The sequence below is a fragment of the Macrobrachium nipponense genome, chromosome 13 (genome assembly GCF_015104395.2).
Source record: "Macrobrachium nipponense isolate FS-2020 chromosome 13, ASM1510439v2, whole genome shotgun sequence".
NCBI lineage: Eukaryota > Metazoa > Arthropoda > Malacostraca > Decapoda > Palaemonidae > Macrobrachium > Macrobrachium nipponense.
The window spans coordinates 38,070,556-38,097,116 of NC_087206.1; the positions used below are offsets into that span (position 1 = coordinate 38,070,556).

Here is a 26,561-nt window from a genome sequence, read left to right on the forward strand (position 1 = left end):
ACAATATGATATTGTGCTAGAGACTTCCCGTTTCTTGCAAAATGAAGGTAATTGATTGAATATTACTAGACTGTAAGTGTTGTAGCATAACAATTGATGTTTTAGACCATTTCGGTGTAGTTAAAGTTGACTGAAGGTCGAATTTTTTCTATTTATCGTTATTTATATGAAAATATTTCAAAACCGATAAAAGCTACAACCACGGGTTGTTTTTAGTTGTATTCTATATGAAATTGCATACATTGTCATATATAAAACTTTATGTAACGGCTAATATAAAACGGTGCAAACATTACGACAATCAGACAAAAAAATGTGATTTTTTCGGAAGAGTTACTGGGCGGAAGTAAGGAAAAAAGTTTTATTCATAAATTCACCATAAATCTAAATATTGTGCTAGAGACTTCCAATTAGTTGCAAAATAAAGGTAAATAATTGAATATTACTAGAGACCAAATGATGTGGAAAAAATCCAATATTCATATCATGATATACAAATTGAAAGAATCTATTGAGACTGATCTTCTGATTTCCAAGTGGAAGGCATGTTAAAACTTCCTCTGGTAGGTCACAGGTGGAGGATGCTTACTTGGTCTGTTGGATACCAGGGACCTTTCCAGGCCAGAGATCCAACCATTCACCTGGTCCAAAACACCTGCAAGACCAAATGGGTAACCTCTGCCTTCTACAAAATGTTGAAGGTGTCACCAACAGTGTATTTGGCAATATTATAAGCCTATAATTCATAACTTCATGACCAAGTTTGCAAACTGGAAAGGAAAGGACATTTCTTCTTGACAAACCCATAAATTCTGTAACTGAGATACTGCTTATTAACCATTGATGGATGGATCCACTCAGCATAAATATTATGCGCCACCGATTTGAAGGAATCGAGGCAGGAGAGTTTCCATTATTTCTATAGCCCATAAATTCCCTAACAGCAACTTTTAGACAGGCTAAAATCAAGAAGCAGGCGGCATGAGCTAGTTGTGATCTTGACTTCAAGGGAGCAAGTGCTGCCTCTCTCTCTCACATGACATCCTGTTATATATTTCCTCATAAATATACCTAGGGGTTGCTGTTGGTTTTAGTTCTTATCTTTTATGATAGTAGGTCAAGTTATAATTGTAATTTTGCAAAGAAATATTAGAAAAGACAAGTATAATCAGGTCAAGTTATAATTGTAATTTTGCAAAGAAATATTAGAAAAGACAAGTATAATCCAAAAAAGTTACTACATCTTCGATCCTAACAAGAAAAAATATCACAAATTCTTGGTAATTTGTATTTTTCCTAGCGATACTTACCTCGAACCATTCCATAGGAGATTCCCGGATGTCGATCCGGGTCCGACCAGAAAATTCTGGTTATATGCCGCACCCAGGTCAGGCCTATGCCCCAGGGGTCGGAGACCAAGCCATCCTAATGACCTATAGTCAGTCCTTCTTACTCCACTCCGAGGTGTCTCCCCTAAGCTTCAGCGGGGCTGGAAGGGAGTGAGTTTAATTCCATGGTTCGAGGTAAGTATCGCTAGGAAAAATGATATTGTTAAGATACAATAAAGTTTTGTACATACTTACCTGGCAGATATATACTTAGCTATAGACTCCGTCGTCCCCGACAGAATTTCGAATTTCGCGGCACACGCTGCAGGTAGGTCAGGTGATCTACCGCCCCTGCCGCTGGGTGGCAGGAATAGGAACGATTACTGTTCTAGAACCAGATTTTCTCTTCCACCTGTCTCCTGAGGGGAGGTTGGGTGGGCCATCAATCGTATATATCTGCCAGGTAAGTATGTACAAAACTTTATTGTATCTTAACAATATCATTTTTGTACATGGAACTTACCCAGCAGATATATACTTAGCTGATTGACACCCTTGGTGGTGGGAAAGAGACAACTATTTACTGAATAGACAGGTAAACAACATACGTTTGTAGGTAAATAAATAAATAAAACCTTGGTTCCTACTTGATCAGGCGGAAAGATTCCATGGCTAATGCCTAGGAATCTGCTTCGCCTCAAGAGCCTCAGCGAGGATGTGACCTATGGCTAAGAGTTCTTGTGGGTCTGTCGATGGGGTCTTATCCATTTACTCGACAGAGCCTCTTACATGACAATATGCCTATGCCTAGTGGCATAATCAAGGAGCACAACACCGATCCCGATCACCTGATCCTAACACGAGGGTTATTGTGCTTAAGTTGAAAAGAGTTATCTACAAACTCCTTTCAAACAACCCAAAGAAAAAAACACGACGTTAAATAAAATTTAACTCACTAGTTAAGGATCAGTATCTGCTCCCTATCCCAGCAATGTATCCGCAGACACGTATCAACCAAGAGAGAAGGATCCCTCGAAGGTTATCTTGACATCCTTCGGATAATGGGAGTCAACACAGAGTTTGCATCTTCCCGTATGTGACAGCTAATATGTCCTTATTGACATATTGTTAGGGAAAGAACAAGAATTCGGAAAAGCTCGCACTTCATGCACTTTTAATTCTCAGCTGTTTGAAGGAATCATCAATGCACTTATCAAGTGCTTAGGAGATCACAATGTCTCAAAGAAGGCCAGGGCGTTCTTTGATATAGATCTCTTCTGGGTGAAGCCTGGAGCCTGGCTAGCGCTTCGTGCCTGGCAGGCGCCTAGCGCCTGTCTAGCGCCTCGCGCCTGGCTGGAGCCTTGCGCCTGAACAATGGCGCCTAGAGCCTGGCTGGAGCCTCGCGCCTAGATGGCGCCTTGCGCCTGGCTGGCGCCTCGCGCCTGGCTGGTGCCTGATTGGCTCCTCCTTCCTGGCTAGCGCCTCGCGCCTGGCTGGAGCCTTGCGACTGGCTGGTGCCTTGCGCCTGGAAGGCACCTGGAGCCTGGCAGAAGACTTCATGATTACTGTCTATGAGTCTGCATGCCTCAAGAGTTTCAGCGAGGTAGGGACCTATGACTGACAAACCCTTCTGGATCATGTCAATGGGGGGCTAGCCCGCTTACACGACAGAGCCTTCTCGGATCGTGCCAATGGGGGCTGACCCACTTACATGGCAGAGCCTTACCTGTATCATATCAATGGGGACTAGCCCTCTTACATGACAGAGCTTTAGGTTTCTCTTTACTGGAAGGAGCCTTGCGTCTGGATGGATCCTCAATCCTGACTGAAGCCTAGCCTTGAAGGAGCCTGGCACCTGGATGGCGCCTGGTCTGGCTCCTAGAGCCTGGCTGGCTCCATAGAGCCTGGTTGGCTCCTAGAGCCTGGCTGGCTCCTAGAGCCTGGCTGGCTCCTAGAGCCTGGCTGGCGCCTCGCGCCTGGCTTGGCTCCTCCACACTTGCTGGAGCTTCGAGCTTGGAAGAGTCTCTAGGCTGTCTGGCAATGTCCACATCGGACACTCTTATATCTGTCCGATTTGTTCGCCTCTGGTTCATTTGCGCCAGGTTGGAGGCCCGCTCCTTCTCAGTATCCGACCATGACAGAGTTCCTTGGAACTGTCCGCCTCTGGCGTTTTTCGCCGGTATTGGCATTTGGCGCTTGCTGGCTGGCGCTACATTGTCCGAGAGTCTGAACAACCACATAGTTTATCAGGAGACTGGAGAAGGGTGGAAGAAATTCTTCCCCTTTGAGCTTTTGGCCCCTGGCAAGGGAGGTGATTTTAGTCCAGCTACACCAGTAGACGACAGGATATCTAACAATACGAGAGAGAAGAGTCTTCCTCCGAGGAGGATCCTTCGTGAACACTTCTTTTGCTAACGAGATCTCTTCTTACATGTTGATGAGGTTCCTCGTTGCAGAATCTTCCCTATCCTTGCCCGAAGGAAGGGAAGGAGTCTGGAAGTCGAAGGAGACTCTGAGCTGAAATTGGGCGGAACCCTGATTTCTAGCTCTTATTGTATCCTTCTGAATACCTTCTGGGAAGCATTTTGAGCCCTCATCGCACCCCGAAGACTCTGTAGGCAAACGTTTAAACCATCTCTTCTTCTGTAGATGAAAATGTAAGTACCCTGCCTGGGCAACTAAACTTCTATCTGAAAGCGTTGGCGTCAGGGAATAGAGGGATTTATTTCTTTTTGCCAGACATACTATGCTGGCAAGAACCCATTGCCGAGTCTCCTTGAATCTGATGCGAGATTCCAATGCACACAACAAAAAATTCACTTGTCTTCTTGGTCGTTTAGGGCTAAGAGAAACAAAGAATTCCTTCATAAACTTCCTCAAAGAAGTTTGATGAGGAGCAGTTCCATTTTGTCGGAACACGGAATCTGTGGCCACAAAAAAAAATCCCATTCGAAGTACATGATATCCTACTCTTGTCGTATTGCGGTATCGTATAAGATCCCGAAGATCTTAATCCTCTGTTATCTCTAATTCCCTTTGTAGAGACAGAGTATGGCCTTTTACTGCGTTCTTTGATAGCAGATATATACATAGGTGATTCTTCCTCTGAAAGTGAAGAAAAAACCTCGCTATGTGGTTCACAGAGGTATCGGAAGAGGACAGTTTCCTCATTCCATCTAGCACGATCTGCAGCAATTTTATGTCTTAGCCATGACTATTGTCATTTACCTTGAAAAAACCTCTCATTCATGTCCACTTCTGGTCAGTCTGCACGCGGACAGACTCAGAGTGGAGTTTTGTATAGGTCTATTTATAATAGATTCTGATAGAATATCCAGATACTCTTGGAAAAGCCTTACGAAACATGCTGTGAGAAGACGTGACTTCTGTGAATCCAACCTCTCTAAGGCCAAAATGAGGCATACATCCTCTCTTCCTTTGACGCCCAGTTATCTTAATATCTGTTAAGAATTTATAACTAGGGGAAAAAAGGCTAAAGTTTATTCCCCTTCTTTAAATTTAAAGATGTCTTATATTGCTACCTCTCTTGGTTCGAGGAAAAAGAAGCAGTCTAAAGGAAGCCTGTTCGTCTTCTACCTTACAAAGAGATCTATGAAGAAGACTTTCCGCAGGTTCTCACAACTCTTTTCAATAAATATTAGACATACGTTAACAGTTATTATCTTCGATCAGAGAAGGTTCTCACGGACATGCAAAATCTTGCATCGAACCTCTTAAGGATCGTTACGTTCAGTGTCTGTTCCCAAATAGGTTCTCTTTTGTTAACGCGAACAGGGGCGAAAAAAGAGATTCTCGATGCTCTTTGCGATATGAGAGAGTCGTGGAATTGGCCTAAGTGATTAAAATAAATCATTTCATCATTCCTTGTAAGCGACCCTTTTCGATTAAATGGGTAACGAAATCAGGAACGAATCTTGCCGTTACCGAGCCTGCTGTCCGAGAGGCTACTGGACTCTTAGGTTAATAACTCGCTAAAACGAGAAAATATCTTGGATGGTGCTTCTGGCGCGGCAGGCGCTTCTGGCGCAATTTGCGCCAGGCTGGCGCTTCCTTCTAGTTCTTTTTAGGTTTATGTGCCATAACATCTATGCCTTTATGGTACCCGACATCCTTCACATGTTAATCCGTTTTCTTAGTGGGAAAAAACTTTTATATACGTAGTATAGTCCATTCAGGGAAACAAACTTCTGCCACTAAGAGAATGTTTCCCATCCGACTCACCCAACTTCTCTTGAGCAATATCCGAATTTAAAAAGGTTGTGTGCGTTTCTCGAAAGGATGAGAGAATTATATATATCGGCGCTGCCGTATTAGAATCCTTTATAATACTGTCACATGGTGGTAAAAACAGCATTAATCTAGGAAACCTTTGTAAGGATACTAGGAATTCTGTAGTTAACCTCGGTATGTGCATAAGACTTGACCATACCGTAGTCTTAAAGTGAATTCTCTACTACATTCATCTCTCACTAAGCATGTACTCTAATAAGCCATGCTTTCGTAAGCATGAGAGCATTATACAATATAGAGTTCCGCTGCGTTAGAATCCTTTAAAAATGTTACCTACGGTAAACAGCATTGAAATGTTTGTAATATCTTTCTTATTGAAAGCTTCTTAGCAAAAGGCAGACAATATTTTATTTATGTTTGCTTAACTATCCCCTCAATCCGAGGCTAAAACCACGATTGTAGGGGAGAGACACGGTTATTCATTCCATCCCGCAGGAGAGAGACATGTTACCGACCACTCATGACCGACACCTACCATGATACTGCGTTGGTGTCTAAGCGATAGCAGTCTCGTTAGCCAACTGGCCTTACTCTTCCAGAGTTGCCAGCTACTCCATTTAATAAAGGAATCTTATAAAATTATTATCGAACTTCAGGAAGTTCTTATAATGCATATCTAAGCGAAACAAGACTTCGATAAATCTAGAAGCTAAGTAGGTGTTGTCTTAACAATCCCTTTAAGCGTAGTCCTTCCTAGGAAATTCCTGGAAGGATACTGGTAACTGAGTTGCTCAGCAAAAGAAGTAAGTAAACTACGGTATGTGCTTATGATTTGCCGTATCGTATTCTCATACAGCAGATACTCTACTACCTTCTTTCCCTGCCGAGGCAGATAGAGAAAGGATATTCTGGTGCCTGGATCCTTGCACCTAGCGCCTGGAATGTTCCGCGCTTTCGCCTGGAATGTTCCGCAACGCTAGAAAGGAGACTCGCTCCTGGAACGTTCCGCTTGCGTGGAAGGTCACGTGCGCCCTGACAGTTCCGAGCGCCTACTAGACCCCTTTTAGAAAGAGCCTCTTGCCCGGAAACGTTCAATGGAAGGATCGTTCTGATTGCCACTCTACTGTAAGGCTCCTTGCTCTAGCCGGTCCACAAAGCGCCAGGCTGGCGCTTCGTCTCTTTGAAGGGCGCCTTGCGCCAAGAAAAATTTTCTAGAACGCGGCTCGCGTTTGGTTGTAGGAACGCGGCTCGCGCTAGTCTGTTAGCTGGAACGCACCTCGCTGCTGGCTATAGGAACGTAGCTCACGCTAGCTTGCTGGAACGCGGCTTCCTGGCAGCGGCTGGCTCTTGCTCAGTGTTCTCTTAGTTTTCAGAGAACGCGCTAGATCATCGCTCCAAACATACATTCTTCGTCTTTTCGGATGTAAGATGAAGAGACGCACTTTTTAAGGATGCCTTATCAATGGCTATCCTTGGCAGTCTGGGACGTTCTACAGAACCTGCCGAGGGGATGCTGACCGGTGGGGGTTCTCCCTAACCTTCCTGCGGCTGTCGACTTTCCTCCTCCACTGGGTCTGGGAGTTTGGAAGAGGTCTAGGCCTGGAAGTGCTACGGAGCCGATCAGACGCACCCTCCACTGCACTGGGAACACTATATTCACTTCTTACCTTTTTAGAGCTCGCCTTTTGAGCTCCATCCATTTATCTTCAAATTTGCACATATGAATTTGTAGATTCTGTGGAGTAAGAAGGTGATGAGGATGCAAAAACAACTACTAGAATTGTCAATACTCTAACTGCTCGTTAGTACGAGAGCTCTTAAAGCTTCTAAAGGAAGCGTATCTAGTTATATGCTTTCTGACTTCCTAAAGTAGGAAGTTAGATCTTATATTTCCTTCATCAAGTTCTAACACTTATACACGTATTAGTGAAAAAAAAATCAATATTTCCCTTATTGCAAAATATAAGTGTCTACCGAAAAATTCGGTAGTTTCACGTACTATATTCTTCGAAATTTCGAAGCCAAATTCATTAAAAAGTTAATAAAAGCGTATGCCAAACCAAAGACCCAGTACTTCCCTGCAAAAGACAGCCCAGAAGGTCGATGGCGATGAAAAAACGAAAATCAAGTCAGGAGGTAGCAACAACGTATGTTGACACTACCGCGACAGAGAAAATCTGGTTCTAGAACGGTAATCGTTCCTATTCCTGCCACCCAGCGGCAGGGGCGGTAGATCACCTGACCTACCTGCAGCGTGTGCCGCGAAATTCGAAATTCTGTCGGGGACGACGGAGTCTATAGCTAAGTATATATCTGCTGGGTAAGTTCCATGTACAAAAATACAAATTACCAAGAATTTGTGATTTGTTCCGATGCGAGATACTTACCTCGAACCATTCCATAGGAGACTTACTCTTTAGGAGGAGGGCGAAGGTTAGGGGAGGGAACGGCCCCCAAAGGTGATAGGTCAGAGGAGGGGCGACTGCTCCCCTTAGAACCCAACCCAGCCCCGTTATCGTGGGTGGTTGGTTAGGAGGGGGGTGCAAGGCAAGCCTGGTGCGGGTATAACCAAACCTTGACATGTAAAACTGTGGTTTGTGCTGAGAACCATACGCACTCCTGCGTATCTTACCTGAGTATCCTGGATTCCTCGCTCCAACCAAAGGCCCAGGGATAACAAGGATAAGGATTAGGGGGGATTTGAGGAAAAACCACACACACTCACATACACTCAATACACACCGGCCCGTCCACTCCAAGAAGATTGGAGAGGGGACCTAGACCTGTTGCTGGCCTCTGCCACCACGGGGCCAATCTCAAAGGCATCGAGCGACCTTCTCGTGCAGTCTTTTAGATAGTGGGCTGTGAATGTCGACTGCCTATTCCAGACTCTTGCCCTCAGGGGGGAGGGGGGGGGGGGGGGAAAAACCCTGGTCCACTGCCATGTTCTTTGAGGAATGAAAGGGACACCCCAATTCCCCTGATGTCATGGGGGTGGCCTGGCTCCCTCTGGAGGGGAAAGGCCCCCCCCCCCTTCTCGTAGGCTCTCCGGATGGTTTCTCTCAGCCAAAAGGAGATGGTGTTTTTCGAGACTGCATTCTTCACCCTTCCCGTGGTGACGAAGAGGTTCTTTACCTCCGGCCTGAATCGGGCTGTTCTTTCCATGTACTTCCGAACTGCCCTCACCGGAGGAAAGGAGGATCCTTAAGCTGGTCCGATTTCGGGTGGGAGGGCAGGGATGGAAAACTCCACGAACCTGAGATCGGAGCTCGAGGTTCTGATTCTTAGCCACGAAGGAAGGGACAAACCTGAATGAGAGTTCCTTCCATCCCCTCGTGTGGGTCACTACATACGAGAGGCCGTGGAGCTCCCCCACCCTCTTCGTGGAGGCCAGGGCTAGCAGAAACACTGTCTTGAGGGTCAGCTCCTATCCAGGATGTCCTTGAGCGGCTCGAACGGGGGCTTCCTCAGGGAATCTAAAACTATTGCAACATCCCAGCGGGGAACACTTCTGCTCAAAGCTCTTTATGAGCAAGGACAGAGGCTTCGAGTTCCCCAGATCCAGCCCTTTCAGGGAGAAGACCTGGCTCAATGCGGACCTGGCTCCTTTGACTGCTGGAATTGACAGGCCCTTGTCCAACCTCAGGTAGGTCAAGAATTCTGCGATGTCTGGGATCTTCGCTCGGAGAGGTTCAGGTTACGCTTTCTACACCAGGCCCCAAAAACCTTCCACTTTGCCTGGTAGATGTTAGAGGAGGATTCCCTCAAGTAACTGGACATGTGAGAAGCCACCCTCCCAGAAAACCCTCTCCTATTTAACAGCCGCTCGATAGTCTCCAGCCGTAAAGGGAGAGGGCTGGAATGTTCCTGTGGAACCTCTCGAAGTGGGGCTGTCTTAACAGGTCTGGCCTGGGGGGCAGCTCCCAAGGGGGAAGAGAGGCCAACTCTAGAAGGTCCGGGAACCACTCCCTGTCCGGCCACCAAGGCGCCACCAACGTCAGGGCCGCCCCTTTCGCCTTTCTTAGATGGTTGAGGACCTGCTGAGGACTCCGAAGGGAGGGAACGCGTACATGTCCAGGCCGTCCCACAGGTGCTGGAAAGCATCCTCCCAAAACGCGGCTCGGTCCGGCACCGGGGAGCAGTACACTGGCAGTTTGGTGTTTAGCCTTGTAGCAAACAGGTCCAGGGATGGGGAGCCCCACTTCCCTATTAGTTCCCTCACTACTTCGGGGTGTAGGGACCATTCGGATCCCACCACCTGACCCCGTCTGCTGAGGCCGTCGGCGTTTACGTTTTTCTTGCCGGGAATGAGTCTTGCCGTCAAGGAGGTCCCTAGGGCTTTGGTTTGGCTCAAGATCTCCTCCGTCAATCCGCAGAGATCCCTTGATCTCAGGCCTCCTTGTCTTCGACGTAGGCGACCACCGTGGCATTGGTCGCACATCAGACACACCGAGTGTCCTCCCACTGCCTCCTGATGCTTCCCAGGGCATGCTTTACTGCCAAGAGCTCCAGTTTGTTTATGTGGAAGGTGCTCTGCTCTTGCGACCATATCCCCCGCACTGAGAGGGAATTCAGGTGGCCCCCCCAGCCTGCCTTCGACGCGTCCGTAAACAGGAGCATCTCCGGGGGCACTGACCCGAGGGGCACACCCCGATGAGAATTTGCAGGATTCAGCCTCTGACTCGGCTTAGACGCTGGGAGTAGTCTAGCCGAGGAGTGCCAACGTAAGGAGTTACTGGAGCCTGAAATGAGTCCACCACCGTCAGGGCCTTCTCCGTATTGTTGAACCTAGGGAGGCTGAGAGAGGGCTTGGGTTCCTCCTCTGGGTCCCTGAACAGAAAGTCCACCGCCATGGATCTGTTGTCCTCTACCGTCGGGGCTGGCTCCTCTAGCCGGTTCATGGACCTAATCAGAGAGAGGACTCTCCTGAAAGCAGAACCTTCATCCACTGGACCCAATTCCTCCAGGGCATTCTGGAGTACCTCCTGGATAAGGGTCTCTTCCTCAGCGTCCCGCCGCGGAGGAGAGGCCCCATACCCTAGCTGGAGGGAAGCTGGAGAAGCTACCCTAGAGAGGAGAGGGGCTCCTAAAACCCGGTTGCACACCGGTCTCCTGCAAGGGGGGATGCCCGAACGCCTGGCCCACCCCGAGGAGGTACTCATACCTGAGCGGTGGAGGGGCTCTGAACCCCCTAAGGAGGTATCGGCTCTAGGCTCGTCCGCGAAGGCGACAATCGTGTGGGAACACGGAAGAAGGGAGCCCGCTCGTCATGGAGGCCAACCCTATGGCTGACGAGACCGAGGCAGGATCCACCGGGACCGAGGGACGAGTAGGGAGGGAGACGGCTGGGAACCCCCATGAGAGACCTTCCTGGGGGCCATTGGGGTGGGGTGGGGGCCACCCTCGGGGGAAGGAGAACGCCGCCGCCCCTGGGGGGAGTTGTCCCGACGCCTATCACTCCCTCTACGATCCCGGCTACGATGATGAGAGCGGGAAGAGCCGCTCGAGGACGAGGAGTAACTACGTCTCCTGCGTCTCCCATGACGGCGTCTCTTCTTGGAGGAGCGTCTCCTCCTACGGGAGGATCGCTCCCTTGAGTAGGAACTTGAAGAACTCCTCTCCCCTGACGAATCCCGACGTCTCTTGCTTCTCCTCCGGCGACTCCCGTCGCAGGGGGAATAACGCGAGGAGCGTTTCGGCCGCTTCGGGGACACCTCTATCAAAGCGGGACCGCCCCGAAGGGCCGCTCCCAAGGCCATTCCCGGCTCCTCCTCCCCCTGTCCCCTAGACGGGAAGCCCTAGGACGGGAATGCATCATCCTTCACTGGGGATCTGCCCGGAGTACGAGGGGGAAAGACCATCCCCAATGGCAGAAGGGAAAAGGGTTGGAGCCGGGTGGTTGGGTGGATCCGTGACCGGGGTAAAACCGGCCCGGGTCCCGGCCGCGAGCAGCGAGCTCCGCTCGAGAGCGGGAGGGGCCGCAGCGAGGCGAGCTGTAGTGGGGAGAGACGAAGCGGGAAGCTCCGCAGAGGGGAGGGACGGGTCCCCCCCCTGCACCGATGCCAAGAGAGAGGACCAGGACGGGGAGCCCTGGAGCTGCAACCGCGACCAGCAGTCCCTCAGCACCGCGGAAGCCTCCACCGGTCACCACCTGTTGGGGAAAAGACTCATCGGGACCCCCCTGGGGGGAGACCCGGCAACGAACTCACCTAGGCCCCCTCGCTGGGAGGGGGCAGGAGAAAGAACCTGCAGAAAGGCGGGAGACTTCCTCTCCGACGATACCGAAGGAGAAGGGGCGCCGCCGTCTCTGCTGCTGCTCTCACTCCTCGATCCCCGCGAAATCTTCGCCGACGAAGATTTAGACTTCTTTTTCTTCTTAGTGGAAGCCAAATCCCACTGATAGGATGGCCAAGAAATGCACTCCACGCACGTGTTGGCTTTAGAGCAAGCGCCCCCCCTACACGAATTACACAAAGAATGTGGATCAATCAGAGGGGGCGAGAGAAAAGCTCCACAAGCCCGTCCTTAGGACCGGGGCAACGACGTTGAGGCTCTGAGGCCGACATCGCACAAAAACACGACACACACACACGGACAAAGGATAAGGGCCGGACACCGGACGAGCAGGGGCGTATGCACGCTCCTGCGACCAGAGAAGGACTGACTATAGGTCATTAGGATGGCTTGGTCTCCGACCCCTGGGGCATAGGCCTGACCTGGGTGCGGCATATAACCAGAATTTTCTGGTCGGACCCGGATCGACATCCGGGAATCTCCTATGGAATGGTTCGAGGTAAGTATCTCGCATCGGAACAAATAAGCCTAAGGGCATGAAAAATCTTGGAAACAATATAAGAGATGAAATCATAAATATAATATTAGGATGCATTCTTGTTTCCACTGCAGGATATAAAAATGACCAACTGATATACTGACTTAAATTACAATCCCATTAGTAGGGAAAGAAAAGACACAGTAGGTAGACAAGGCTTGTAGTTGTTTGCAGCAGAACCATAGGCACTGACAAATAAAATTAAATAGATTTTTTAAATGTATGACCATGGGTATCATTTCCAAATGCCATACAAGATCACATACACTGGGTCTTTTCTAGCCTAAGTAGCTGAGCTTAGATACTCGAAATGAGCCAGAGTATGGTATGTACTATAAGGAAGGGATGGGATGTGCTATAAAAATACTGGAAAAACAATGGGATTGCAAAGAATGAGATTGTTTAGAAATGCAATGAGATGGAATGAGGAACAGTTGCTCTGAAAAGTGATAGATATAGAAGTACCAGGATGAAATCCTGTGGGAACCCCAAGAAATCCTGAAGAGTGGGTATATATCAGGACCTATCTAACAACCCCACAATAAAAAGTTTTCTTAACTCATGTTGCAATGGTTAAGAACATGATGTCTAACAAAACAAAAAAATATGATATCTTGGAAGTAAGGAATGGCAAGCATGAAAAATATAATTCCATCACTTGTGATTACCAGTATTGACTACATTTTTATACAAGACTTGGTCTCACCATGAAGTCAACTCATAAGAATAGTACATAAATTGCTGACTTGTATACTTATAAACGCAAGCAAATATTTGACACGAAACCCCCAACAGGTTAATTTCTAAATCTTTGTATGTATTGGTAACTACATAATAATGAATATATACTGTACTTGCTGTAACTTTAATTTTTCATACTTACAAGGGTAGAATACTGTGCCTTTTCTCTCCAGAATGTTTGAAACTGACACATCTCCAGAAGATCATGAAGGTACATGATCTTCTTAATGTTTGCTTCTTCCATCTGTAAGGAAAATCACACTCTTAGGGATGTCCAGCAAATCTTTGCCCCTTTTCTCAATTATAATAATTTACAAGCCAAAACTTACAAAACTGAATCACCATGGCTCATCCTCTGAAAATAAACCCAATAAACAATGACAAAAACAATGGTGGTGAAATAGAGTACTCTCTCAATATACAAGATACATTTTCATTTCATGTTCAAAGCATACAAACCTCTCACTTAATTATGATTTATTATCAAGAAAAATAACTTAAAAGATTTCTTGAGGAGTTCTTTCAAATCTGTATTTTCTTAATGGCTACAAGAGTTGACCACAATAAATATTTTAGCCCCATTCAAAAACTCAACCACACCTTGGGGAAGTGCCAATTGGAGTGTTCCTTCAGTAATACAGGACAATACACAGTATATTGACATTCCTTTGCAGCATCCTTTAGTCCACAGTTGCACTGCTCTGTGCCCTTTACTTTTCATTGGTTCCCTTGTCTCTTCCTATCAGGCTATCTAAGTTCTTTGATTATACATTTCTCCAATTCTCACACACTATTCAATCCTTCGAGCAAGCCTATTGAGATTCTAAAAATGATTGTTCATAATAATAATAATAATAATAACAATGGAATGGACGAAGGCAGAACTCCGCAGCATAGATCAGAAAACCAGGAAACATATGACAATACACAAAGCACTACACCCAAGAGCAAATACGGACAGACTATACATAACACGAAAGGAAGGAGGGAGAGGACTACTAAGTATAGAGGACTGCGTCAACATCGAGAACAGAGCACTGGGGCAATATCTGAAAACCAGTGAAGACGAGTGGCTAAAGAGTGCATGGGAAGAAGGACTAATAAAAGTAGACGAAGACCCAGAAATACAGAGACAGGAGAAAGACAGACAGAAACAGAGGACTGGCACAACAAACCAATGCACGGACAATACATGAGACAGACTAAAGAACTAGCCAGCAATGACACATGGCAATGGCTACAGAGGGGAGAGCTAAAGAAGGAAACTGAAGGAATGATAACAGCAGCACAAGATCAGGCCCTAAGAACCAGATATGTTCTAAATACGATAGACGGAAATAACATCTCTCCCATATGTAGGAAGTGCAATACGAAAAATGAAACCATAAACCACATAGCAAGCGAATGCCCGGCACTTGCACAGAACCAGTACAAAAAGAGGCATGATTCAGTGGCAAAAGCCCTCCACTGGAGCCTGTGCAAGAAACATCAGCTACCTTGCAGTAATAAGTGGTACGAGCACCAACCTGAGGGAGTGATAGAAAACGACACGCAAAGATCCTCTGGGGGATATGGTATCAGAACGGATAGGGTGATACGTGCACAGACCAGACGTGACGTTGATTGACAATGTCAAGAAGAAAGTATTACTCATTGATGTCGCAATACCATGGGACACCAGAGTTGAAGAGAAAGAGAGGGAAAAAATGGATAAGTATCAAGATCTGAAAATAGAAATAAGAAGGATATGGGATATACCAGTGGAAATCGTACCCATAATCATAGGTAGCACTAGGCACGATCCCTGAAAAAGCAATCTAGAAAAAAAAACTAGAGGCTGAAGTAGCCCCAGGACTCATGCAGAAGAGTGTGATCCTAGAAACGGCACACAGTAAGAAAAGTGATGGATTCCTGAGGAGGCAGGATGCAACCCGGAACCCCACACTATAAATACCACCCAGTCGAATTGGAGGACTGTGATAGAGGCAAAAAAAAAAATAAATAAATAAATAAAATAACAATAATAATAATATCACAATCTATCTGATGTAAAACTACAAAGATAAAATTACAGCATGCCTATGAAAAAGATACAGCTAAATAAAGCTCCAAACATCCTCAACAGATCTCCTAGAAAGAAGGCTATGTCAGTCAATCAGAACAACTTAATGCATGGCAGCCATGGGTCTGATGGCTGCCAACAAGCTACTGGCCCATGTGGGAGTGATATGACTATAAAGAGAACACTGAATTGTTAAACTGCTATGTACTTAGTACCTAATCAGACCAAATACCACAAAAAAAGAATGGTTTCTCGTTGAAATAATAGAGAAACTACAAGAACAGACTTGCACACCAACAATGAGCAAAAATTACCAGGAAATGGCATATACCACTACAGAAAGAAGAAATATTAAGACCCTAGAAGAACCAAAGGAAATTAGGCCCAACTGCATCACTGAAGCCAGTTATCTCGTATTGGAACTATACTAGTACCTGGACTAATAGGAGCTAAGGTGAAAATTAACATTCCAAGAATGAACCACAAAAAGAATAAACATCAAGCAAAAGGAAAAATAAGTGCAAATCCAAGCCATGAACATTAGACAAGGACGGAGAAACAGACACTAGTACACTTAGTCCCAACCTGAAGATGCCCTAGACCCTCAAATTGCTTGAATTAGCACAATTTTGAAAGGAAAAAGAAGGGAAGGAATCCCATAGGATCCCAACACCAAACCTGCTGTTCATTTGCCAAACTTAATTACTTACGTTAATAGCTATGAGTCCCAAGAATGTTGCTAAGTTCACGGAAAGAAGAGAATGCTTTCTATGGAGAACAAAGATGGAGATAATCAAGAAGTGTAAATGTTTTCTGCCATTTGTTAATGTGTTTCGTAAAGTTTAGTGTTAATGTTTTCTCCCATTTTTTAATGTTTCGTAAAGTTGAGTGTTCATGTTTTTTGCCATTTGTCCTCCTCCCCTGTTGCCACTTTCGGAGATCGCCTCACTCGAAAGGTAAGGTTCCACATTTTACTACATATGTACGTACGTGTATGTAAAGTATTTCTTGTACCATGTACATTAATACACATTATTTACAGGTATGTACTACAATAAAGGTTATGTTAGGTATTGAATGGTCCAAATTGTTGAATTTCATTGTTTATTGGTCAATTTAGCTTTATTATAAAATTTACTGTGGTGTTTTTTGTAGGGCTTGGAACATATCAGGCAATTTACATGTAAAACGTAGTTAAAGATACGAAAAAATCAGGTTATGAAGGCTGCTTTGGAACAGATTAATTTTGTATCCTGAGGCACTACTATATTAAAAAAACCAAGTATAAAAATGTTTTGTGGGTTTTTCTAGTTTTAACTGACAAAATAGGCCGTTTTCAGCATTTTTATAGGGGTTCCAACTATTCATGGGAGGGAGGGGGGGTCCTGTGCACATATACTGCAAATTACAGGGGAAACTAGCAAAGGTAACCCTGCGGTAGTAATGGGAAGATGAATTGTACATAGTACACACGTAGCCTTCCCAGACTGAACTGTAATAACTTTGTAAGAATCCCATCTGCAACAGTTATAATGAGGAGGAGGAATAAATAGATAAAGCTATAGGACTCCAAACACTGAAAGCCTCCTGGTTAGCCTTAAGCTGATCAGAGACCCTTAACACCTGGGTTCCAAAATAATTCAGAGCAAATTCAGGTGATACAAACAAGCAAGCAACCAGAGATTAATAAATCTCCACCAAAACTATACTGGTCATCATAAAGGAGAGGTTTCTGCTATCCAACTGAGTATACTGGGAACATCTGCAGGTGATAAAATTAGCATATCATAAAATACTTTCAAGATATACATACCAAAAATCTTTTATACCAATACTCTACATAAAAGACCCCCCCACATGCATACCCTAAGGCAAACAAGGCCTAGCACAACAAAAATGCCCAAACAAAAAATTATTTTCCATACCCTGACATACAAACTACAAAGAAGATGAAATTTCAAAGTAAAGCTCATTGCATCACAAACAAAAGCTTTACAACTAAAGGACAGTATAGTAATAAAAGCTTCACAATTAAAGCACAATACAGTAATAATAAAAGGTTCACAACTAAAGTCAAAGTTCCACTGCCCATTAAAAGACCAGTGATAGAAACATCTTGATTCAATAATGGGTGTAGAAAAAGTAATTAAAGGTACCTTTTTAATAAGTTGCAAGGACAAACCAGCTGTGGCAAAAATATTCCTATATAAAAACTGAAGGTTTGTATTCTTGCAGGAACAACTCTCACTCTCCACCTTCATCTATGAGAGGATTTTTTAAATTAAGTCCTCTTTCCACTATCAATTTTAATTTTTTTTTAATAATAAGCCAACATAAGTGTATATGAACTGGAATTGGCTGCCTTTGGGAATTTTTTTTTTTTTTCAAAAGTATGAAATCAGAGGAAATTTAAATGTTTGAAAACCCATTTATAGTAGTATAGTATTGGAATACATTAATACATGTATGTGTGCACGCTTTATAGAAAGTATCCATAAGTTTTGGTTACCTGGCAGGCTAAGGATGAGTTATCACATATAAGGCAATCATTATATTGTACATATTCAATCTTTCTGTTAACTCCTTATACTATGTATTATATCTGTGCAATTTATCCACAAATGTTTTCTATTCAGTGAAAGCTGGTTGATTAGATTTTTAAAAATCATTCCATATGGCACATTACAATTTTATATATGGTTACTATTTACCAACCTGTGTATATACCACATGCCAAAGGCTAATACTACTGTAGTATATGTAATAGTTCAAATCAATACCTATTTACCTGCAATTATATTTCCTTCTTTTGATAAGCAACAACTTTCTAAAAGACCTATTTTGAAAATAGAAGATGAACAATTACAAAACAAGCTACTAATTTAAAACATCATTGCTTTGTTTCATAAAAAAAGTGCAAAATAGCTTACTCATTGCAAATCTAACCTGAAGTTGACACCTTACCTGATCTTGGCCTAGGAGGCATTTGCAGAGGACAAAGTCAGTGTGTGGCAGGTTGGTCAAAGCTTTCATAAGAATTTGACACGCAATGTTGGACTGGTAAGTACTGGGGTTGAACTGATATAGTTTGAGAAGAGCCAGATTTGCCTCAAGATCATATCCATTATCACGTGCTTGGAGTTCCACATACCGTTCAAGAGTGTGTATGTTCTCTGGATTGTAGCTGAGGAAAAAAAATCTTTTACTTATATGGTATCATCACAAAACAGAAATAAAAGTACAATATCAACAATTGTTAATGAAACTGAGAGAACCCTGAAAGACAATAACAATAAATAACCATGGCACTATTCAGTACCAACATATGTAGTGCTTGCCTGTGTAAGTTAGGTTAATCTATTTAGGACAAAGTAAAAGATGGGTTGTAGAGGTAGTCTGGAAGGGAACTCTTGTAAGAGCAATGGGTCTTGTCTTTTACTGAGGAGTTTTTCCTTTCATCATAAAGTTTGTTTTTTTACTCAATTTTGATGAGGCTTTTTCTTCTCTTCTATCCTATTTTGGCAAGCATTTAATTAAATACAGTCAAACCTCGGTTTTCATACTCCTCTCTTTTCATACATTTCAGTTTTCGCAGACTTTTTCTACAAAATTTTGTCTCTGTTAAACTACGTTTCCTCGGTTTTCGTACACTTGGAAACGCTCCATCCAGGGCCCAGCACATGACCAGGCCCTGTATCAAGCACCCAAACAAAGCACCTTATCTTCTTTCGTGACCCATTCTGCTTTTGTTCATTGTTTTTGTGCTTTTTTTTAGTAGAGTGCAACTGCCTAATAAGCCATCATGGGGCCAAAGATAGTTCCAAGTGCAAGCCCTTCAGTAAAAATGGTGAGAAACATTATAGAATTTAAGAAAGAACTCGTAGCAAAGTGTTGAAGGAAGTTGCATGCCGATCTCAGTGAGAAAATACAGGCAGTCCCCGGGTTACGACGGTTCCGGCTTACGACGTTCCGAGGTTACAACGCTTTTTCTTAAATATTCAATGGAAAAATCCATCCTGGGTTACGACGCTTGTTCCGAGGTTACGACGCTGACGCTTCCGACGCTCCGAGTTAATGACGCCTTTAAAAAACGCATACTATGATAAAAATCCTTTATAGTTTAGCACAGTATATTAATAAAAATAAGTTTCTGGTTAGATTACAGCAAAAATTTTGAGGTTATGATGATTTTCGACTTTTTATGTCATATTTTTCAATGTTTTTTAGTGACGCCTCATATGCGGAACTAGTTTCCGAGCGAATGAATACATACTAGCTTGCGGTGCGCAAAGTTTACATATAACAGTCCAAAAGCGCAAATAATGAAAAAATCATTGCTTGTTTCCAGTAATAATAACAAAACGAAGTTTCTGGTTAGATTACAACGCAAATTCCAAGTATCCAAAGAGAGACATTATCCAGTAATTTGATCAGAGAGAGAGAGAGAGAGAGGCGTCTTCCGACGCTCCGAGTTAAGGACAGAGAAGTGTTCGTTTCATTAAACGGCCTCTGACTCATGCCAGTAAATGTTTTGTTGATACTAATAATATAAGCCTATTTAAAGATACGTTTACTTTAATTAGTCTATATGATACGTAAATAGTAATCAACTGTTCTTGTAGCCCTCAAGATTTGGCAAAATCGAAGTATACAAAGAGAGACATTATCCAGTAACTGGAACCTTGACATACGAATTTAATTTGTTCCGTTACCATCGTCGTATATCAAAACAGTTGTATCTCAAAGCATTTTTTCCCATTAAAAATAATGTAATATGTATTAACCCTCTTACGCCGGAGCCCTAAAAATCAAAACGTCTCCCGTATGCCGGGCCTGGTTTGGAGTGAGCGCGGAAGTGGAAAAAATAATTTTTTCAAAAAATTACAGCGCGCGTACTTTTGAAGATTAAGAGTTCATTTTTGGCTCCTTTTTTTGTCATTGCCTGAAATTTAGAATGCAACCATCAGAATGAAAAATAATATCATTATCATATGTAAATAATGCGATATATGGTAGCGAAAAAAAAAACAAAAAATTCATACATCATTGTATTCAAATCACGCTGTGCAGAAAAACGGTCAAAGCTAACCAGTTACTTTTTTTTGCGTTGTATTGTACACTAAATTGCAATCATTTTGATATATAATACATTGTAAAACAATAAAAGCAACACCGGAAAAATATTATCACAAAATGATGTACGAATTCGTAACGAGCGGACGTAAAAAAAATGTTATTTTCAAAAAATCACCGTAATCTAAATAATGTTCTAGAGACTTCCAATTTGTTGTTTCAAAAATTAAGACAAATGATTGAATATTACGATACTGTAAGTGTTTTAGATTAGAATTGCAGATTTCGACCATTTCGGACGAGTTAAATTTGACCGAATGTCGAAATTTTAATATATATATTTTTTATATGGACATATTTCGAAGATGGAAAAAGCTACACCTTCAATTATTTTTTTATTGTATTTTTCATGAATTTGCGCACATTTTGATATATGAAACTCTATAAAAAGGCTAATATGAAAAAAAGGAGCAAATATTAGGATAATGCCATGTACGTATTTCGGAGACTTGCGGCCGCGAATCGTCGCGCGGAGTGAAGGTAAATATATTTTTCAAAAATTCACCATAAATCACAATATTGTTTTAGAGACTTCAAATTTGTTTCAAAATGAAGAAAAATGACAGAATATTACTAGGCCGTAAGAGTTTTAGCTTACAATTGCGTTTTTCAACTATTTCGGTAGAGTCAAATTTGACCGAACGTGGTTTTTTTTTTTTTGTTTTTTTCTATTTATCGTGATTTATATGCAAATATTTCGAAAAAAGAGAAAGCTACAACCTTCAATCATTTTTAGTTGTATTCTACATGAAATTACGCACATTTTCATATATAAAACTTTATGTAACAGCTAATTTTAAATGGTGCAAACATTTCGACAATCGCACAAAAAAAATTCTGATTTTTTCGAAGTTACCGCGCGAACGTAATGTTTTTTTTTTCTTAAATTCACCATAAATCTAAATATTGTGCTAGAGACTTCCAAGTCGTTGCAAAATGAAGTAAAATGATTGAATATTACTAGAATATAAGAGTTTTAGCTTACAATTGCGTTTTTCGACCATTTCGGTAGAGTCAAAGTTGACCGAAAGTTGAAATTTTTGCACTTAACGTTATTTATATGAAAATATTTCAAAACTGATAAAAGCTACAACCATGGGTTGTTTTTTGTTGTATTGTGCATGAAATTGCGCACATTTCCATATATAAAAACTTTATGTAACGGCAAATTTGAAAAGGGGTGCAAACATTAGGACAATCGCACGAAAAAATTTATCGGAAGAGTTATCGCACGAACGTAAGGAAAAAGTTTTTTCATAAATTCACCATAAATCGAAAATATTGTGCTAGAGACGTCCAATTTGTTGCAAAATGAAGGCAAATGAGCTTGAATATTACTATAATGTAAGAGTTTTAGCTTACAATTGCGTTTCTCGAGACCATTTCTGTAGAGTCAAAGTTGACCGAAGGTTGAAATTTTTGCACTTATCGTTATTTATATGAAAATATTTCAAAACTGATAAAAGCTACAATCATGAGTATTTTTTAGTTGTATTGTGCATGAAATTGAAGACATTTTCATATATAATACTTCATGTAAAGGATAATTTAAAATGGTGCAATAATTATGTCAAAGTGACGAAATAATTTCCGAGATGTGTCACTGATACTTTTTAGTGCGATAAGAAAGAAATTCGCGCTTTCGCGCTTGCGCTCCATGCGTAGCGATTTTAAACACAACAAACTCCTTGGTCCTGAACTCCAGCATCCCCACAAGGCGCGTGATACAAAAGTTTTCGGCTGGTAGGCCTATAAGTATTTTCTTCCGCGAATTTTTTAAAAAAAACTTTTTGAGCCGACGTATGATACGTCCAATCGGCATACGGGAGACATTTTGACTCGACGTTTAATACGTCCAATCGGCGTAAGAGGGTTAATCCGTTCTAGCGCTATGAAACCAAACCTAAACACAGCTAAATTACATATAATATACACAATTTATACACAAATAAACAAGTAATAACACACATAATGATAAAATAACATAGCAATGTGATAAATGATAATAAATGTTAATAAAATCAATTAAAAAAAAAGAAAGGAATTTTACTTACCACAACGAAAGATGACGTGAGGCCAGCAGGGGGAAGAGGTAGGGAAGGGTGGCAGGGAACGATTTGCTCTCTTTTTATTTACGTATGTACACTAATAACTACGTAATAAACACAAATGAAATAACATTGCTCAACTAATTTTTATTTATTTTTTTTAATCAGTTCGTAGTTTAGAAATAATGGTTATGCCTTTGGAAGGTTTTTATAGCTTCCTTCTGCTTGATGATCGTGGATATTGTAGAAGGATTTCGACCATACTCGTTTGCCAAATCGACGATACGAACGCCACGTTCATGCTTTGCTATAATTTCATGTTTTGCTTCCATCGAAATAATTTTCTTGGGTTTTTTCTTATCACCTGCTTTGTCTTTAGCTTTGAGACCCATGGTTAATAATAAAATAGACAAAATAACACGAATAATAGGCGCAAATACAACGAACTAAACAACGACGTGTTAACATGCAGCACCAACAAACAAACAGACTGAACGCCATTTATCGGTCGCCTATACAACTAACACTCATCGCAAAATCGTATCTCAAATATTTCGTTGTATATCAAAGCTTATATTTTCGCAAATTTTCTGTTGTATCTCAAAACATTCATATATTAGGGCAATCATATGTCAAGGTTTCAGTGTAATTTGATCAGAGAGAGAGAGAGAGAGAGAGAAGAGAGATGATAGAGAGAGAGAGGAGAGAGACGAGAGAGAGAGAGAGAGGAGAGAGACGCCTTGGCAACAATGGTCTCGGGGATTGACGTAACGTTTTATTTTCTGAACAGATAGGGACAGAAAGAAGTGGTTTCGTTTCATTAAACGGCCTCTGACTCATGGCAGGAAATGTTTTGTTGATACTACTATATAAGCCTATTTAAAGATACATTTACTCTAATTAGTCTATATGATACTTAAATAGTAATCAGCTGTTCTTGTAGACCTCAAGATTTGGCAAAATCACTCCAGGTTGTACATAAAACTTCAAGAATGTAGTGTCACCAGAGGATTACAATAATTTTTACCTTCAAGAACCAGCATTCTTTTATGAAAATAACTCCAGGTTGTACATAAAACTACAGGAAACAACATGTAGTGTAACCAAAGGATTACAAGTAAGGTTTTTATAACTTTTTACTAGTTTAAGACATATTTCCAAGCGTCGTTCCGGCTTACGACGATTTTCGGCTTACGACGCGTCTCAAGAACGGAACCCCCGTCGTAACCCGGGGACTGCCTGTACCTACAACAAGCGCTGCTGTTAGCGAATTTAAGGCCAGCAGAGGCCAGTTTGAAAAATCCAGAAAACGAACGGGTATACATAATGTGTCTACTTCAGGGATTAAGGACATGTTTGCAAAGTGGAATGATGTAAAAAAAATTGTGGAGAATTATCATCCCAACAAAGAAGTTGTAATCTTTGTCTCCAACATGTTTAATGACAATGCCATATATAACTTTACACAAATTTTAAAGAAATGCCAGAAACAAATGTCTCTGGACAGTATTGTTTTGCGACAGGAGTCCAGTAACTCTAAAGCCAGACCTAGTACCAGTAAAAATGATATTGTTAAGATACAATAAAGTTTGTTCATACTTACCTGGCAGATATATATATAGCTGTATTCTCTGAAGTCCGACAGAATTCTAAAACTTACGACACACGTAGTGGGAGTTAGGGTGGTTAGTACCCATTCCCGCCGCTGGGAGGCAGGTATCAGGAACCATTCCCATTTTCTATCAGATTTCTATCTCCACTGTCTCCTGAGGGGAGGTGGGTGGGTACTAAAAATATATATATCTGCCAGGTAAGTATGAACAAACTTTATTGTATCTTAACAATATCATTTTGTTCATGAAACTTACCTGTCAGATATATATATATAGCTGAATCCCACCTTTGGCGGTGGGAGAGACAGCAAAAGGATTTTAGGAAACATATAAATGTATATGATTGACATCTTGGGTTCCTTACCCTGTTAGCATAGCTGACTTCGTGATTACTGTCACCCAAGCCTGCTTCTGCTTCACTAGTTACCAACAAGGTAGTGACCTGTGTAGTTGGTGCGCTCTAGATGATCTGTCAACGGGGACGGGACCACAATGTGACTAGACCATGACCATACTTCTGAGGGCAACGAGGCAAAAACCACCACCTAAGTTAGCCTAACAACAAACTCCCATATACCAAAGGCTAAAGGAAGGGACGACTGTACTCGGCAGCCGACCCTACAACCATAAACATACAAATATTAAAAACTCACCTACCCTTTTCTATGGGAAAGGATGAGTGCTACCTCCTGCCCCCAAAATAGTGTCTGCGGCGACGTATGGTCCGAGAGAGTAACAGTTTTCATAGGTCGTTTCTCACCTCCCGTAGGTAGTGCGAGGCGAACACTGAGTTAACTCCTCCAAAAAGTAGCATTCTTAAAATGTCTTTAAGAGCCATGTTTTTCTGAAAGGCTATTGAGGTCGAAATAGCCCTTACTTCGTGCGCATTAACTTTTAGTATCTTAAAGTCGCTGTCTTTGTAAGAAGAGTGCGCCTCTTTAATGGTGTTTCTTAAAAAGAATGCCAGTGCATTCTTGGACATGGGCATGTTTGGTCTCTTGACCGAACACCATAAGTTCTCCGCAGAACCTCGGCAATCCTTCGTTCTACGAATATACTCTCTAAGAGCCCTAACAGGACACAGGACTCTTTCTGGCTCTTGACCAATGATCTCTGCCATACCCTTGATCTCGAATGTTCTAGGCCACGGATTGGAAGGGTTTTCGTTTTTGGCTAGAAACGACATACCCAAAGAGCAGACCGCATTATGCCCTTTGAAGCCGACGTGTTTGCTGATAGCCTGTATTTCGCTAACTCTCTTCGCCGTCGCCAGCAGCAGTTAGGAATACAGTTTTCTTCGTCAAATCTCGTAGAGACGAAGAGGAAAGAGGTTCAAAGCGATTTGACATTAAATATTTGAGGACCACATCCAGGTTCCACGAAGGTAACTTCGGTAGCGGTACCTTGGTCGTCTCGAAAGATCTCAATAGATCATGGAGATCCTTGTTATTAGCGAGGTCAAGACCTCTATGGCGAAAAACTACAGATAGGACGCTTCTGTAGCCTTTAATAGTTGACACTGCCAACTTCAGATCTTGTTTAAGATAAAGCAAGAAGTCGGCGATCTGGCTCACAGAGGTAGTGGTAGAGGAAACTCCTTTTCTCTTACACCAACTTCTAAAGGGCTGGCCCACTTCGATTGGTAAACCGCGATTGATGATGGTCTCCTCGCCGGTGGCGATAGCTTTAGCCCCCCCAAAAAACTGATTTCGAAAAACCTCTCGCTCTGGCCAACTTTTGGATAGTCTGAAGCACGCAGTCAGCTCAGAGCGAGAGGTTTTTGTGGTACCCTCTCGAAGTGGGGCTGTTGAGTAGATCTCTCCTTAACGGAAGAGATCTCGGATAATCCACTAGGTAGAACATCACCTCTGTGAACCAGATCGCTGCGGGCCAAAAAGGGGGCGATTAAAGTCAACCTCGTCCCCTCCGATGCTGCGAATTTTCTCATCACCTCCCCCAGGATCTTGAAGGGGGGAAAAGCGTAGAGATCCAGGCCCGTCCAATCCCATAGAAGGGCGTCTACTGCTACTGCTCCCGGATCGAGAACCGGGGAGCAATACAGAGGAAGTCTCGCCGTCCTTGACGTTGCAAAGATGTCCACTAAGGGGCATCCCCAAAGACCCCACAGTTCCTGGCATACTTCTTGATTGAGAGTCCACTCTGTCGGCAATAACTGTCCTTGTCGACTGAGGAGATCTGCCCGGACGTTCTCGACTCCGGCAATGAATCTTGTCAATATTGTGACTTCTCTCCTTTGCCCAAAGTAGGATCTCTTTCGCTAGAGTGAACAGGGAGCGAGAGTGTGTTCCTCCTTGTTTCTTCAAGTATGCCAGGGCTGTGGTTGTTCCGAGTTGACTTGAACTACACGACGGGAGACTTTGTTCTGGAAGAACTGGAGCGCTAATTGAACCGCTGCCAGCTCTTTGAAGTTGATATGCCAGGTACCTGTTCCCCTCTCCAGGTACCTGACACTTCCTCCCCCCCTAGAGTTGCCTCCCCACCCCGTGGATGACGCGTCGGAGAACAACACTAGGTCGGGGTTCTGAAGCTTGA

General features: G+C 43.0%; 2 protein-coding genes across 2 annotated transcripts in view; one reads left to right on the forward strand and one right to left on the reverse strand.

Annotated features, from left to right (window-relative positions):
* LOC135225750 (putative leucine-rich repeat-containing protein DDB_G0290503) overlaps nt 1-26,561 on the forward strand; it is a 562,436-nt gene that overhangs the window by 101,053 nt on the left and 434,822 nt on the right. The window lies entirely within an intron of this gene.
* Nucleotides 1-26,561, reverse strand: part of LOC135225751 (eukaryotic translation initiation factor 3 subunit K-like) — a 136,320-nt gene that overhangs the window by 75,985 nt on the left and 33,774 nt on the right. The window contains exons 2-3 of the mRNA XM_064265149.1: nt 18,179-18,398; nt 13,295-13,396 (exon numbers count right to left, since the gene is read on the reverse strand). Of these exons, the coding sequence (XP_064121219.1) occupies nt 13,295-13,396; nt 18,179-18,398 (322 nt within the window). The remainder of the gene's footprint in view (nt 1-13,294; nt 13,397-18,178; nt 18,399-26,561) is intronic.